This window comes from Hippocampus comes, unplaced genomic scaffold (assembly GCF_001891065.2).
Source record: "Hippocampus comes isolate QL1 unplaced genomic scaffold, H_comes_QL1_v1.1 scaffold69, whole genome shotgun sequence".
In the NCBI taxonomy this organism is placed as follows: Eukaryota; Metazoa; Chordata; class Actinopteri; order Syngnathiformes; family Syngnathidae; genus Hippocampus; species Hippocampus comes.
This window is the reverse complement of record NW_017805505.1, coordinates 261,689-276,279: the sequence shown is the minus strand read 5'-3', so window position 1 is coordinate 276,279 and position 14,591 is coordinate 261,689. Positions and strand designations below refer to the sequence as shown.

Below are 14,591 nucleotides of genomic sequence, written 5' to 3'. Positions count from 1 at the left end.
CGGGGGGCCCCCCCCCCCCCCCCCCTTTAATATTGAATAAAGACATAGCAATGTAATCACAATAAAAACTGTGTGAAACGTTGTTTCTGTCCGGCGAAAATGCCACTGTGGTCACATGCACATTTCATCGGAAAGAATGTGATTGTCAATCTTCGTATGCGTCATGTTGTCAGCAAAGCTCATCGAGTCCAAAATTTGCTGTGAAATCGTAACCTAACCTGCGTGAGTCATAATTCATGATGCTAACATCATGCAGAATGGTGGATGCAAACAGTCAAAGTCGTTCTTTTGAGAGTTGATTTCACTGATTTGAGTGAATGTATTTTTGGCGTTCCAAAAAAAGTGTTGTACTTTGAATTTAGATTATTCAAATATTTGCCAATCGGATTTCTGGGTATGTTGGGTGTTTTTGTCCCGTAAAATATAATACGTATTCTAATAATAAAATAGTAAACAGACCATAGTCTTACTCTTGCGAAACATTGCCATCTAGAGGCGTGAAAGCGCAATTGCGGTCTTTTAAGATGCAAACTGTTATATACAGTACTGGCTCGTGAACTACAAACGACAAAATCAAGCTGTATTTCGTAGTTTTAAATCTGGATTTTAAAGTATTTACACGTTATTTGTATGTTTTGAACCTTTATTCACCCAACCCACTAGCTGTCAACTTACCGTGGTGGAGGGATTTCCGTGATCCCTGCCCTCCCCGGCAGGGCCACCCTTGGCAAGCAGGGCCGAGGTGAGGCACCAGGCAAAGCATGGCTCAGAAATGCCTTATGACGATGAAAAACAGTGGTTCACGTTTTCCCATGCCTGGATGCGATGAGGTTGGAACAATATAAAACCAAAGTCTCCAGAAGTATGTCTTTATTATTTTTTATTATTTATTCTTCTAAATACTAAGCTACCATTCAACAAAATTGAATCCATCAACTTGAAAGGTAGCATGAATCAAAATGGCATTTATATATCTGATATCCACTCAACTGCATGTCATGCAAAAAGATCAAAATTGATTCTATCCGGTAATCAACCGTTTACAGTATCATGAGGTGGAAATTAACATTGAGAGCATCAACATACTGGTCATTTTAAGTATGAAATAAACATCTTGCAAAAAAAAACAAAAAAAAAACATCTGCATTCTTCATCTCACGTAATAAGACTGAACAGTCTAAAGTGGCCCAAGCGTATGATGCGCTAATACACCACCAAACATCACTGTTTGTTTCATTCGGACCCACCCTCTCGATAACGTCGCAGTCATGATGAAATTCAAACCCTTCCGAAGAGAAATGGAAGCGACGGTGTTTTCATGTTCACCTCCTTGGGTTTGAATCTCCCCTTCGAGCCGTGATTTTATGTTGCCATTGTTTGGGACTCAGCCGGCATGCTGCTGTCAAAGGCAAAGCTTCCTTTGCTGTACAGTAACGTCCGTGCGCTCACGAATTGTCTGCGGGCACATGCTCAAAGCCCTCGCTCTCCCTCACCAAGGCCCTCTCCAGGATGACTCGACCCTCCTTGTAGCGTTGGCTTTCCTCGGTGGCAAATTCATACATCCAGCCCAGCTTGCTGTTGCAGTTTTTGCAGCAGACATCACGCACCATGTGTCGTCCCGTCAGCATGACCCTGTCTTGAACCTCGCTGTGCTGCAGATTTACAACCTGGTTGAGAGAGCAGGAAATGTTCAATTGGTTTCATTACCTCTGTGACATTTATTAGTGTACGTACGTTAGGTGTAGGTACGTTCAAAACAATCAGACAGTATCTCTGCCTTGAGTCCACAAGGGAAGTTGAATAAGAGTACCTTGTTGAACAAAAAGGCCCGGCCAGTAGCGCCAGTGAAGCGAGTGGAGATTAGTTCTGCTCTGTTGGTCAGAATAGTGTCACAGTTGGCGCAGGAGAACAGACGAATGCCTCCAATGTGGTCCAAGAAGATGCGCCCCATCGTGCTCACCGGTGACTATCTTCAGTCAACAAAAAGGGCAGATAAGATGGTGCAAAAACACGCACACGACCCTCTCATGCTTCATACAATAAATCACAAATTTATTGAGTGACAAGTTTCTAAACGGACAGTGGTTCTAGTTCAGAGATGTGCGAAGACTGAGATTAATCAGAGCCCGCAGCATCCTTGACGACAACTGAGGGCATTACGTTGCTGTCCGAATAAATACACAAAACAAAAAGCACGCGACACTGTTTATCTAAATGTTTACATCGTCAAATAAGAACAGGGGGAAACATTTCCTACCTCCCTTGAGTCGATGCAAGATATTTAGGGAAGAGAGACGTCTGAGTAAGATTGCGTTCACACGATTTCTCAAACGTTTCCTTGCGAGATGGTTGTCAACAAAACCGACGTAGACGACGCAAGCAGTCGCAAGGGCGTTTGTTGACGTCCTCTGTCTTCTTCTTCTTGACTTCCGGAAGACCGTGGACATTTAGTGCATTGCTGCCCCCTCCTGGTTAAATTATGAACAGCTCTTACGGAGCCCAATTGGCGCCCTGGGGAGACAAACACTCCGTGACTGTAGGAACTTTGTGTTTTTTCAGACTATATTATTAAACACTGACGATAGAAATCACATCTACTGTCCTTTAGCCTTGCAAACAGACAAGATAGTCGAGCATCACTTGCATAAGTGATGACACCATAAAGATGAGCAAATTATTTTATAGCAGTATTTGAATGCAGACAATTGTGATTGTGTAATTTGCTTGAATCCAGAGGGTCACCACACACGTGCATTCACCTATGAAACAGGTTCCTTTCTAAAATATTAACTACTTGAACCTTCCGCCTTTGAGAGTAGCTGACGGCAATCAAAAATGCACAGAACGTGAAAGAAAGTCTGCTGTAATCTAACGTGACGGCGTCAAGTGATGTGGAGAGATAGCGAATAATAAAGATAATACTTTTTTTTCACTTTTGCCCCATGGCACGATGTGAGGAAGTGAACACTCAAGGTCAAACAGTCAGCAGTTAAAGTGGCAAGACAGCAGTCCAGATCAAGACACAGCCTCACAGCTACAAGTTCTGACCATCAATACTGGCATTCTTAAGAGCTTGTTGCTTTTGTATAACCTTTCAACATGACACAATGACACAAAAGACAAGTCAATTTTCCACATCATGCCCCCTTTAAATCTTTCCTTTGCGGCTATTTTGGAGGACTTTAAATGCAATGTGATCTTCTAATCTCAGGAAGCAAAAAGTAAAAATGCAGAAAAAAACATTCTTTTGTTGCTCTTAACCGAACACAAAGTTAGCTACTAATGAGTACACAGTTTTACCTCTGATTTTCCCACTGTATTTGTGACGGTCTTGCGACACGGAGACGGAAATGAGATACCACAATTGTAATCATTGATGCATTTGGTGATGAGTCAACTTTCACTATTGATGGATTTAATGTTTTCGGGAGGGCCTTGGAAGAGTTATTGTTTCACTTCACTTCAATCATGTCCTTTGAACAAGTGAGTCCGGCCCGCCCCCTTGGACATATTTATGAGACCCACCATCGACTATATGGTCAGGTACAACTGATAATAATAGACATTAGAGCACCGAAACAACCGCCTGACACAGTCAGCCCAGGAGAAGGACTTCGGGGGAGACGATCCTTACGAATAATTTCTGGCAAAGAAAAATTGGGATTTTTTTTTGTTTTGTTTTGTTTTTCTTTGGATGAAGATGATTCAACTGTTGGTTGTAGCCACCTTCCTCAAGTTCTCCTGGGCAACAGGTCACTTGGTGTTTTGGTATATGATACATATGATGTATATATGACATGATATAGTGTTGACTCGCTACTTCGAGATTTTCTATTTTATAAAAATCCTTGGAACAGAAAAGATACATATATATATATATATATATATATATATATATATATATATATATACACACACACACACATACACACACGTGTGAAATCTCTGCTGTTTTTTGTTGGGGTTTTTTTTAGTGAATGGGCTGCCTTGTGATCCGATGCTCCACTCTCAGGAGCCCCCAATGAATGGTATTAAGAGCACGTTATGAAATAATACTGTCTTTAATACGGGCATCATCAAATGTGATTTTGTGTCTTCAGTTAACAGAGTGAAGCCCGCAGACATTGCGGTTTTAGCCTCTATTGGAGTGCATACGCACAGGTGACCTGTTTTTTATTATTATTATTATTTTTTTAGCATCACTATTTTGTTGACGTGCATAATACAATATGTATTTTTTTTCCTCCCCACAGCACTGAGTTGTCCACTGTGGCATCAAGACTTCAAGGTGCATTTTCAACACTTCCTTGCGTTCAATGAAATGTGCACATTTTAACAACTCATTCGAACATTTGTCCTGAGAATGAACAGCGGTTAACCATTGTGCCTCATGACACCAACACAAGACTTAAAAAAAGACTTAATGAATGAAACAGAATACATTTTGATGAAAGTGTCTCCCCTCCTCCCCACCACCAGAACTGATGAGCATGTTCAATCCTGCACTTACGGGTCCTCGTTTGGAAGATGCACTCACGAGCGCCCCTCACTTCGGAAGAGACGGGTGAACAGAATGCTCGAAAATCGAATGACAGTATCTCAAACCGAGGTTGCTTTCAATTTCACGTTGAAATGTTCCGCTTGTAGCACGCTGCTGGAGCAAGCAGAAGAGGCTTCTCTCTACCTCCAAAGCCATCCGGTATGCTGGCGATCCTGTCGATTCACATTTCATACCACGTCTTTGTCTTTGAGATGACACCTGTTGTTCCGTGTCAGTTACGTTTGAGCTCCATCCTGATGATTTCCGTTTCAGAATTCTTGGAAGCTGCTGCTGCTTTTTGTGCAAGTGGACCAGTTCTGTGCCTGTGACCAGCAGGAGGTAAAGCGCGCACCCACAGGTGTTAACGTGCATTCAAAAGGCCACCTATTTCCAAGATAGTCATTTTCCCAATTGGATATTCATGCATTTGCACCAATACACACTTTGACCGTCTCCACGGTAGAGTTGACAATCTTCGGAGACACGAAGCGAAGCGCGCTATAAAAAGCACGGCGCGTGGCGATGAGTGCCCAAGAGATAAAGAAAAGGTTCACGGCGTCCCTGTTCACGTTGCGCTTGTCCCTGCAGGCCGAGGCCGTTATCAGATCGGCGAGCGGGGAGGTGGACGCTGCTTTACAGCTGCTGCATGCTCAGGTTGAGTTCACGCCATATCGACCGATCTCAGGCTATCGACAATCTCACATTTGATCTCTCGATTTGTTTGACGGTCCGATTGTGCCGCAGCTGAAGCGGACTCTGGTCAGTGTTGCGTTATGGGCTGGAGAGAGCGACACTTCCCAAAGCAGGTAGATGATTGAAATTCAGGATCTGGCAAAAGTGGGCCCGATTCTCACATTTCACGGGACAACACTGAACAAATGGCACTTTTTAACAATTCTCTCATTCATACACTCGCATTTGGTGACTGGATTTGTTTTTTTTTCGTGAAAGGTTCTGCCCATGCTCGGAACGAAATCAAGGCGGAGAGGTCAGACTTGTGAAAGCCACGCTGACTCATGCCTTGCAGGTTGGTCGCTGCCGTTTGCATTCCTCTCCGTTTCGCTCTTTAATTTCAACATGATGACGTTGGCAACTGGGGAGGGTCCTCCAGGTGGCTGACAAAGAGGAGGGATGTGACAGCATCGCGGCGGTTAAACCGAATACTCATTTTATTAGTACCGACACGCAACGTTGCCCCGTCGGGCGTCGCCACGGCAAATGATGCGCTCGATATGTTTCAGGCATCTTTGAATGAGCTTTTGAGGAAGAGAAACTGGTCCAAAGACGACTTCAGTGTCATCCTGCAGGACGAACCTCTCGTCAGACACTTCGCTTCCGATAACGTGAGTCTTCCACGGTGACTTAAGAGCTTCTCGTTCGCTTTCGGCATGAGTGCCAAGTAGTAAGCGAGTGACACAACGTTCATCGCTGTCCTCTCCGCGCAGACTGGGAAGCCTGTCTCCGGGTCACGAGCGTCACATGAGACGGATAAACTGATGGCGCGGTTGTGGAGCAACCTGGTGAGGGCCACGGCGAGTTTCGGCAACACGCTCCTTCCATGCGGCCACGCTCGGCCATTGTTGTGTGAAAATGTGCCTTTCAGCTGCAGCCCGCAAGTGACAAACATGACGCAGACGACGATGGGAACAACCTTGCATTGCAATGTCCAACCGTGGTGCGTACGCGACACATTCGGGTTCTCTACTTCGGCCTGCTGAGCATTTTTAGCTGTTTTTGTTTCCCCTTGGATAGCTAAAAATGTTCGTTTTTTTTTTTTTTAGGTAATTAAGAGATGATGATGATGATATTGGTAAAATACATTTCAAATTGTTGGTTACTTAATGACAGTTTCATTATGATGAGTTGAAAACAGAATGAATTATGATTGATTTGACATCTTTGATTATTTTTGAAACCTCATTCACGTTTGACCTGGCTCATCTGTCTGTTTTTGGGCCTTGAAAAAAAAAAACATGACTCACTCTGACAGATTTGCACATTCTGAGTGATTCTGATGATAGTCGTCCCTTTCTCCATCCTCCTTCTCCACCCCCGTTAAAGGACCGTCCCTTCCTGAGGACGGAGGGAAACTCTCCTTCAAATCACGGCAGCGACCCTTCTCCTGTCCTCTCCCGTGTAAGTTGTCTTCTGTGTCACCCGAAGCCCAAATGGGAGCTTTCGGGTCGGCGCCGTGCGCCTCTTGTTTCCTTCTCATTCTGGATGTGCTGTGTGGGCCCGCGCAGAACGTCGGCACAGCCATGCGCTGCGAGGACATCGGCCCTTCCGACTCTACGCCCGCCTCTGGTAAGCGGCCAAAGCGTGACTTTAAAAAATATCGATTTGATAATCTACAAAAGTAGAATTTGTACATCAATCCGCTTCATCAACTTGTCAGCAGTTTACGGCCGGGCTCAAATCCCCGACACGTGCGCCGCGCGGTTGATAAATGCCACATGTTGCACTTTTGTGTTTTTATCAGTGCACGAGCTGAGGCCAGGCGATATCAGCGTGGTCGCTGCGGTGGGAGACTCGCTGACAGTGAGTGAACCCGATTGTGGCTTCGTACTTGACAATCGGTGACTGAACAAGAACACGACTGTGACGAGTTGTGTTAAGTGGCGGGGGAAGAAAAATTGGGTTTTTTTTTTTTTTTTTTTTTTTAGAGAATCACTAATTAGACTATTTTAAGGAAACAGTGTCGGCTCATTTTTGAAAGACTCAACTATACATTTATAACAATTGATATGCCGTCGAGAGGATGGCGTGGAACAAATTGTCGAAATGTAAAATACAATAAAACTTTTTTTTGTTCTTCAAATTGACGCTGTTTGACAGTGTCGTGTCACTATCTTATATCATTTGCACCTTTTAAAACTTTTGAAAAATGAAGCTAGGAGTATGCTTGTTAATGAGTGCCATCTGTTATGAATGGAAAAAAAAATGAACGAGTTAAGTGTAGCCTTCTACTCTTTTTAATCCTTTTTTTTTTTTTTTGGGTGCAAGGCAGGGAACGGGATTGCATCCAGCCAAACAAACATTCTGGACGTCCTGACCCAGTACAGAGGTTTATCTTGGAGGTGCCTGACACTTTGCTGTGTTTTATTTTTTTAATTCACATTTTTAGGCTTGAAATGAACATATTTCAATGTTTTGTCCAGTGTCGGCGGAGATGAAAACCTCACAACTGTAACAACTCTGCCCAGTGAGTCCGTTTATGATTCTGAACGTTTTTTTTTTTCAAAACTTGCACTGGAGATCAAGCTGCATTCAAACTATTTTGTTCGGTTCTAATAGATATATTAAAGCATTTTAACGCTAACGTGACGGGTTACTCCGTCGGGAGGGGGAAACAACACACGCCTCAGGCTTTTCTCAACCAGGCTGTGGCTGGAGCAAAAAGCAAGTGAGTCCTCCCCGATACCGGTTGGCTGGCGAGACAGTTTTTCATTTCGTTATTTGCATTCAACAAGGAAATATACAAATAAATAATTGCATTCTCGGGGATTTTTGTGTGTGTGTTAAATAGGGACATCCCATCTCAGGTGCGAGCCCTCGTGGCGAGGATGAAGAATGACTCGGTAAGTACACGCGTCTGTTGCCCAAATGAAACTCATCAAAACGAAACTTTCTCCTGCACAAATTTTACATTGCAGAGTTAAATCTAGTCCGAGGAAAAACAAAAAATGAACGCCGCTCTGTTATAATTGACATGATAATTCCTCACCAACTGTATTTCTCATCTGCTAAAACATGTACCGAATGACTTCTGCCCTCCACGCAGAGCATCAATTTCAAATCCGACTGGAAAGTGATCACGGTGTTTATCGGTGGCAATGACGTCTGCGACCACTGCTACAATTCTGTGAGTGCCTGCTGTCGAAGTAGTCAAAGCGCGGAACGGCGGTGCCACTGCCTCACTCTTGCCCTTTTACAGCTCTTCTACTCGGTGGAGAATTATATCAAAAATGTCCGAGAAAGCCTGGATTATCTACACAAAGAGGTAACAAGTAGACACACCGTCGCCGCGGTTTCCCCGCGTGGGTTTAACCAAGAGCCTCTCCGCCAGGTGCCCCGAGCGCTCGTCAACTTGATCGAGCCCCTGCATATTATCCCCTTGAGAGAAATGCATTTGGACGCCACGTTGAAATGCCCCACCTGGCTCGTCAAGTGAGTATCGCATCCCAACGGCGTCGAGACAGATGTTGGGATACTTGAGCCCAAACAGAAATGGATCACACAGGAATGCGAGAGCCGCTTACGATCTAGCGTTGGTCCAGTGTCCATCTTGTCACACATCTCGGGAGGGTTTGAAAGCCTCCAACAAATTCCAAAAACCCCCCAAAACCTACTGAATAATTAAAAAAAAAACAACATTATAGTATTACTTGTAATTTTATGTGGGTTTTCTGTCCTTCTGCAGTATTTTGTGCCCTTGTGTTATCTTACCAAAGTCCACCTCGACCTCACTGGAAAAATTAGAGCAGCTAAACCGACAATATCAGGTAAGGTGGGGCAGGAATTCAAACGGTGACGTTCAAGGATGCCGCAAAGCGACGCGACTGAACGGTCACACTGACCTCTGACCCGCAGCTGATGATCAACCAACTGGTCGAGTCCAAGCGCTACGACACTCGGCCCGACTTCACTGTGGTCGTCCAGCCTTTTTTCAGAGAAATCATCGTTCCCAGACTACCGGTCAGTCAGTGCTGCCAAGTAAAATCGGTTTCTTTTGATTTTGATTGATTCCTTTTAACTCCAGTCCACTAGGTGGCAGTAATTAACATTGAAAACCGTGCCGTTGTTTTTGTTTGATGTGGTGGGTTACAGCCTCCTTTGCCCCCCCCAATGCAAGCAAACTAAAAATGGCAACTAAACATGGTTGTGTTCAACCAACAACTTGAACTCCACACAGCAACGCAAACAATCGTAGTTACGCTTACTTTGCTTCTGTCCCAGGACGGCCACCCCGATCGCTCTTACTTCAGTGCCGACTGTTTCCACCTGAGCCAGAAGGCCCACACTCAGATGGCTCGCTCCTTGTGGAACAACATGGTAGCAGGCAAACGCACCACACGCACATTTCAACCCATTTCGCACTGCACTCAATTTGTGTTTGCACAGAATGTTTTTTATGACAGCAACGCTGACATGTTTGGATGGTTATCGTTCGTCCCTCTCTCGGTCTGTCTTTTCAGCTCGAGCCTCTCGGAAACAAAACGTCCTGGCAGGATTTTGGCACCGACATTCAACTGAAATGTCCCTCAAAGGTAGGACGGACAGTTGAAGGAGTGTTTCAAAGGAACGCCTCGTGAAAGGCAGAATCATTGAATGTTCTTTAAATTGGACATGAGACACTTTTTTTGGGTGACACCTTTACGCCACGGTGTGGCCATGAGATTTATTTTGTCATGTGCCTTGTTTCAATGGAGGCTGGGATATGTCGACTTCCATAACTAAACGACCGAAACTAAGCGATGAGCTGCGTTGGACAGTGACTACAGTAACAAATGAAATGGATTCATTCACTGTCCTTCAGGTCCTTCTCGTGACACGTGACACATTTTGCGATGCTCAAAATCATTCCGTTTGTTTGTTGACAGACGTCCCCGTTCATCCGCACCTATCACAACAGCAATTACACATACGGTCCTCCTCCACCAATACCGCCGCCAAATACAGTAAGTATGTTAACTGTATATTTGACTTTAATAAATCGAACAGAAAACACAAAATGGTGCTTTTTGAAAAAAATAAAATACCTGTCTATGAATAATAAGTGTCGCATCGTCTGCAGAACTGGGGAAGCGACTTCTCCTGCGTGGACCTTGCTCCTTCTCACTCTGTGCCAACATCGGGTGAGCTCTACGCCGGAAAAATCATATCAACGCGCAAATCATATGCAAGAATCATTTCACCGTTACCTGGAAGGAGACTTAAAGAGTTCACAACATTTTGTTCCTACGTTGACAGTTCACGAGCTCAGGCCAGCGGACGTCAAGGTGGTGGCGGCGGTCGGAGACTCCGTCACGGTCGGTGGCCTGACTACTTTGGATTTTCGATCGAAAGAACACACTGATGACTTATCGGTATATCTGCACAGGCTGGCACTGGCGCTAAAGCAAAGAATCTTTTGGAGCTCAGTCGAGAATATAAAGGCGTGTCTTGGAGGTACGGTAAACTGAAGCAAAAACAATGATCGACCGCCAGGCGGACAACTCACGACGAATTCCGCTTGTTCGTTTGTTCTTGACTCCGCAGCGTTGGGGGAGACCGAGCTCTGGAAACTGTTACGACCCTACCAAGTAGGTTGATCACCAGACTATAAGGACTGGCACTAGAGCCCGACCTTCCGCTGCAAGATGGATGGAGGGATTTTTCAAATCATCACCCTTGCTCAAATCATAATGTCATAATTTGTTGTCTACATCCTCACAGACATCCTAAGAAAGTTCAACTCGGCTCTGAAGGGCTTCTCGAAAGGTCAGGGGTCAAGACAGAAGGGCTTCAACATGGCTGCGGGAGGAGCCAAGACCTCGTACGTGCTAACCTTGACTTGTCACTGCCGTTAACCGAGTCCAACGTGCAACTTTGTTACTTTGCACGTCTCTGCGTAAAAGCGGTTAATGATGTCTTGCGAAGGGATGGATTAAAAAATAAAAATACACTTCTCAAAATGTGATCAGACTAAAGAGTTCCATTGTACCTTTAGGCTTGGAGCCGTCTTGCATTATTTTTGCATCTGCTCTGTCACAGGGACATCCAAAACCAAATCCAGGCTCTCATCAAGGCCATGCGAGAACACAAGGTCACAACGCTAACAAACAATATTTGTGGGGGGAAATGACCTGTGCCACTACTGCACCGATCAAGTAAGTGTAAAACCTCACGAGATTTTTTTTTTTTTTTTTAAACGGCAGCTGTGCTAATATATGCCATTTTTCCGTTTAATCACCGAGGCATCAGCCATTCCAACAAGTGCTGATGCAACTCACACTTTATGTTTTCTGCAGAGAAATCTGTCACCCGGTAATTACTGCCACTACTGCACCGATCAAGTCAGTGTAAAACCTCACGAGATTTTTTTTTTTTTTTTTTAAACGGCAGCTGTGCTAATATACTCCATTTTTCAGTTTAATCACCGAGGCATCAGCCACTCCAACATGTGCTGATGCAACTCACACTTTGTGTTTTCTGCAGAGCAATCTGTCACCCGGTAATTATAGTCGCAATCTGATGCTGGCGTTAGACACACTTTACCAAGAGGTGAGTTGCGTTCATATGACAAGTCCGCTCATCCGCTGTTCCCGGGTGTTTTAAAAACGGGCCTGCTTTTTATGCGCGCGCAGGTACCCAGGCTGTTGGTCAATCTCGTGGAGATCATGCAGATCGACACGCTAAAACAAGTCACAAAAAACACTCTGGGATGCTCCTTGCTTCAGAGGTTTGTTTTGAAAACGGCCGATTTCCTTTTATTGAGCAGCAAAGAGAGCGTTTGTTTTTTTTTTCTTCCTATGCAGAACGAGCTGTCCGTGTATTATCAACCCAACCGAAAAATCGCCAGAGATGGAGGAAATGAAACAAATCAATCTGGAATACCAGGTAAATAAACACTATTTTTTTTCCTTTGTAAAAAAAAAAAAAAATCAATAAAAGTGAAATAAAATTTGCATCATTGGAACCCCCCTTGCCCTCCTCACAGGCTGAAATCCATCATCTTATTTCTGGATCTCGTTATGATGGGAAAGAAGACTTTGCTGTTGTTCTTCAGCCATTTTTACACAATTCCTTCATCCCTTATATCGGCGTAAGTAAATTGAATGCGGGCAAACAATGACAAAAAAATCCATCCGAATTGTAAGCGTGGGCGTTGTTGGTCAAGGAAGGGGAGGCGGACACCACTTTCTTCTCGGTGGACTGTTTTCACATCAGTGAGCGAGCTCACGCCGAGATGGCCATTGCACTGTGGAATAATATGGTGCGTAGTACTCCACTCATCAAGCTTCCTTTCCATTATTTTGTTGTGAATTCGATTTTTTCTTTTTTAACAGTTGGAGCCCGTAGGCAGGAAACAAGCTTATAACAACTTCACCTATGACCGCTCCAAGATTCAGTGTCCTACTGAGGTACGGTATGAGTACAAAGAGCGCTGATCATTTTTGCATGACTTTAGGTCGTGTCAATTCTGCTATCAGCAGCTGGTCGCGAGATAAGAACGACAAAATACTTTGATTAGATCACATCACACGTAATCGGAAAAGGCATGAGGTAATAATAAAAAGCGGATAAGGCAATACAAGTCAATTGTAAAAGTCCATATACAGTATTCAAAATGGTTGCGCCTTGTGTATCGTGCGCTATACCGGCAACGGATTACGTAATAGAAAATGGAGATGAAGACTTTCGGGAGAAGAGAAAAAATTTGCGAACTAAATAGAATCAAATGAAGAGTGCTTCAAAAAATGTTTAAACTAAGTGAAATAACTCATTTTTTAAAAGATGTAATGTTGTCCTTCGTAAAAATGAAGTCAACGCATAATTCAATAGACTGCAGAGAATTGTTTTAAAACAATCCGTGCATCATGCTTTCATTCTAAAGTATATAGACCAATGAGAATCGTTATGCTATCGATCTAAATGTGCTGCTGAACCATTTGTGTTCAAATATGCGTCACTTCTAAAGCTATGACGATCAACGCTAAACCTTGTCAATGCCGTTTGTTAGCATTAAGCTAAGCGGACTTCCCGAAGGCAAATTTACACTATGTGCTTGTTTTAAATACATGTGTGAAAAGTGTAATGCTTTATGTTTTGACAGTAAAATTACAAAAGGGAGTGGCGTTAAAAACAGCTCAGGGCCTCATTTTAATGAATCGTTCAATATTTGCCATTTACCGACTTAAATAAATTGAAGCGAGTTTGCTGTGAAGGCGGTCAAAACACGTTGCCGCTGGATATATACCGCCTATGTGGTGCCTACTAGCAATCAATCACTCACTTACTCAATCAATTATCTTGCCCCGTTTAAAGGCCATTTGCAATTCACTGAATTAATGTGACATTTTCCCAATGACATGTTGAATGCCATTTTCAACAGGCCAGTCCCTTCATCTTCACCAAAGTCAACAGTGCGCCTCGTCCACTTTGGACAACCACGACCGCCTCCCCCACCTCGGCATCATCGAGCAGTACGACAAACGCGTCGGCGCACCCGTGCGCGCCCTCCCAGCCGCTGTGGGTTCCACTGGTCGTGGGAGTCGTTAGTTTACTGGTGGGCATCGCCACCGCCTGGTTCGTGTGCTCTTTCGTGCTACAGAAGAGAAGCAAGGGAGAGTTCTCGGGAGATACGAAAGCAACGGGATTGTAATGCGTTTATCGGGTATGAGATTGTCTCAATCCAAGCGTGCCTCACAACTGGATGGAACCAGGCACGACATCAACACGCCAGTTAGATTTTGTCAAGCCCTCCAGCCCCCACCCACACGAAGTCGAGCTCTCTCCTGCTGTATTTTCAATTTTGAAGCAACGACTTCGCAAACAACTGAGCTCATCAGGTATGCAGCAACAACGATCCTTTTTCAGTTCAGTCATCCCAAAATTTGTACTCATCTATCGAAGCCAGTGACATGTAGTGACAGCCAGAAGGTGTCATGAAGCTGCGTGTTCACCTGTTGTCGTTACTCATACAAAAGAATACCAACTAAACAGGCCCAGCTGTCATGGATTCCATTTTTTTTTTTTTTTTGTGAGCAAATTGAGATCATCATTATTTCCCTCGTGTGCCATGAGATATTTCAAATGTAAGAGTTGTGCCTTGGAACACTGTTTTGCAATACTTTGTCTCCAACATTTTTTTTTAAACTTCTCATTAGTGGTAAAATTATATATATATATATATATATATATATATGATAATATTGAAATCTTTTGTAAGTATATATTTCCTTAATTTCTTATTGATTTGAATACAGTACAACTAAATGTTTTCTTGTATTATTTTGTATTTTTAAATGTATTAACATAAGGACTATACAACATGTAAATTATTGTTTTG

General features: G+C 43.8%; 2 protein-coding genes across 2 annotated transcripts in view; one reads left to right on the top strand and one right to left on the bottom strand.

Annotated features, from left to right (window-relative positions):
* LOC109520386 (phospholipase B1, membrane-associated-like) overlaps positions 1 to 14,279 on the top strand; it is a 15,213-nt gene extending 934 nt beyond the window's left edge. Inside the window, 42 exon segments of the mRNA XM_019877572.1 lie at positions 3,975 to 4,028; positions 4,101 to 4,161; positions 4,254 to 4,288; positions 4,480 to 4,564; positions 4,648 to 4,699; positions 4,814 to 4,879; positions 5,129 to 5,194; positions 5,285 to 5,346; positions 5,492 to 5,604; positions 5,750 to 5,883; positions 5,986 to 6,060; positions 6,144 to 6,215; positions 6,602 to 6,676; positions 6,784 to 6,844; positions 7,020 to 7,078; positions 7,544 to 7,617; positions 7,699 to 7,742; positions 7,835 to 7,943; positions 8,067 to 8,118; positions 8,322 to 8,402; positions 8,475 to 8,540; positions 8,607 to 8,707; positions 8,961 to 9,042; positions 9,131 to 9,235; positions 9,497 to 9,592; positions 9,736 to 9,807; positions 10,141 to 10,218; positions 10,335 to 10,395; positions 10,511 to 10,569; positions 10,641 to 10,708; positions 10,799 to 10,842; positions 10,976 to 11,075; positions 11,294 to 11,359; positions 11,361 to 11,409; positions 11,738 to 11,803; positions 11,887 to 11,981; positions 12,058 to 12,139; positions 12,240 to 12,344; positions 12,420 to 12,515; positions 12,589 to 12,663; positions 13,635 to 14,210; positions 14,246 to 14,279. Of these exon segments, the coding sequence (XP_019733131.1) occupies positions 3,975 to 4,028; positions 4,101 to 4,161; positions 4,254 to 4,288; positions 4,480 to 4,564; positions 4,648 to 4,699; positions 4,814 to 4,879; positions 5,129 to 5,194; positions 5,285 to 5,346; positions 5,492 to 5,604; positions 5,750 to 5,883; positions 5,986 to 6,060; positions 6,144 to 6,215; positions 6,602 to 6,676; positions 6,784 to 6,844; positions 7,020 to 7,078; positions 7,544 to 7,617; positions 7,699 to 7,742; positions 7,835 to 7,943; positions 8,067 to 8,118; positions 8,322 to 8,402; positions 8,475 to 8,540; positions 8,607 to 8,707; positions 8,961 to 9,042; positions 9,131 to 9,235; positions 9,497 to 9,592; positions 9,736 to 9,807; positions 10,141 to 10,218; positions 10,335 to 10,395; positions 10,511 to 10,569; positions 10,641 to 10,708; positions 10,799 to 10,842; positions 10,976 to 11,075; positions 11,294 to 11,359; positions 11,361 to 11,409; positions 11,738 to 11,803; positions 11,887 to 11,981; positions 12,058 to 12,139; positions 12,240 to 12,344; positions 12,420 to 12,515; positions 12,589 to 12,663; positions 13,635 to 13,904 (3,266 nt within the window). The 3' untranslated portion in view covers positions 13,905 to 14,210; positions 14,246 to 14,279.
* LOC109520392 (protein yippee-like 5) lies at positions 854 to 3,803 on the bottom strand. The gene is made up of 3 exons (XM_019877583.1): positions 2,258 to 3,803; positions 1,811 to 1,970; positions 854 to 1,667 (listed from the first exon to the last, which is right to left on the bottom strand). The coding sequence occupies exons 2-3, from the start codon at positions 1,949 to 1,951 to the stop codon at positions 1,446 to 1,448; spliced, it is 363 nt and encodes a 120-aa protein (XP_019733142.1). The 5' UTR covers positions 1,952 to 1,970; positions 2,258 to 3,803; the 3' UTR covers positions 854 to 1,445.
* Positions 14,280 to 14,591: the final 312 nt, after the last annotated feature.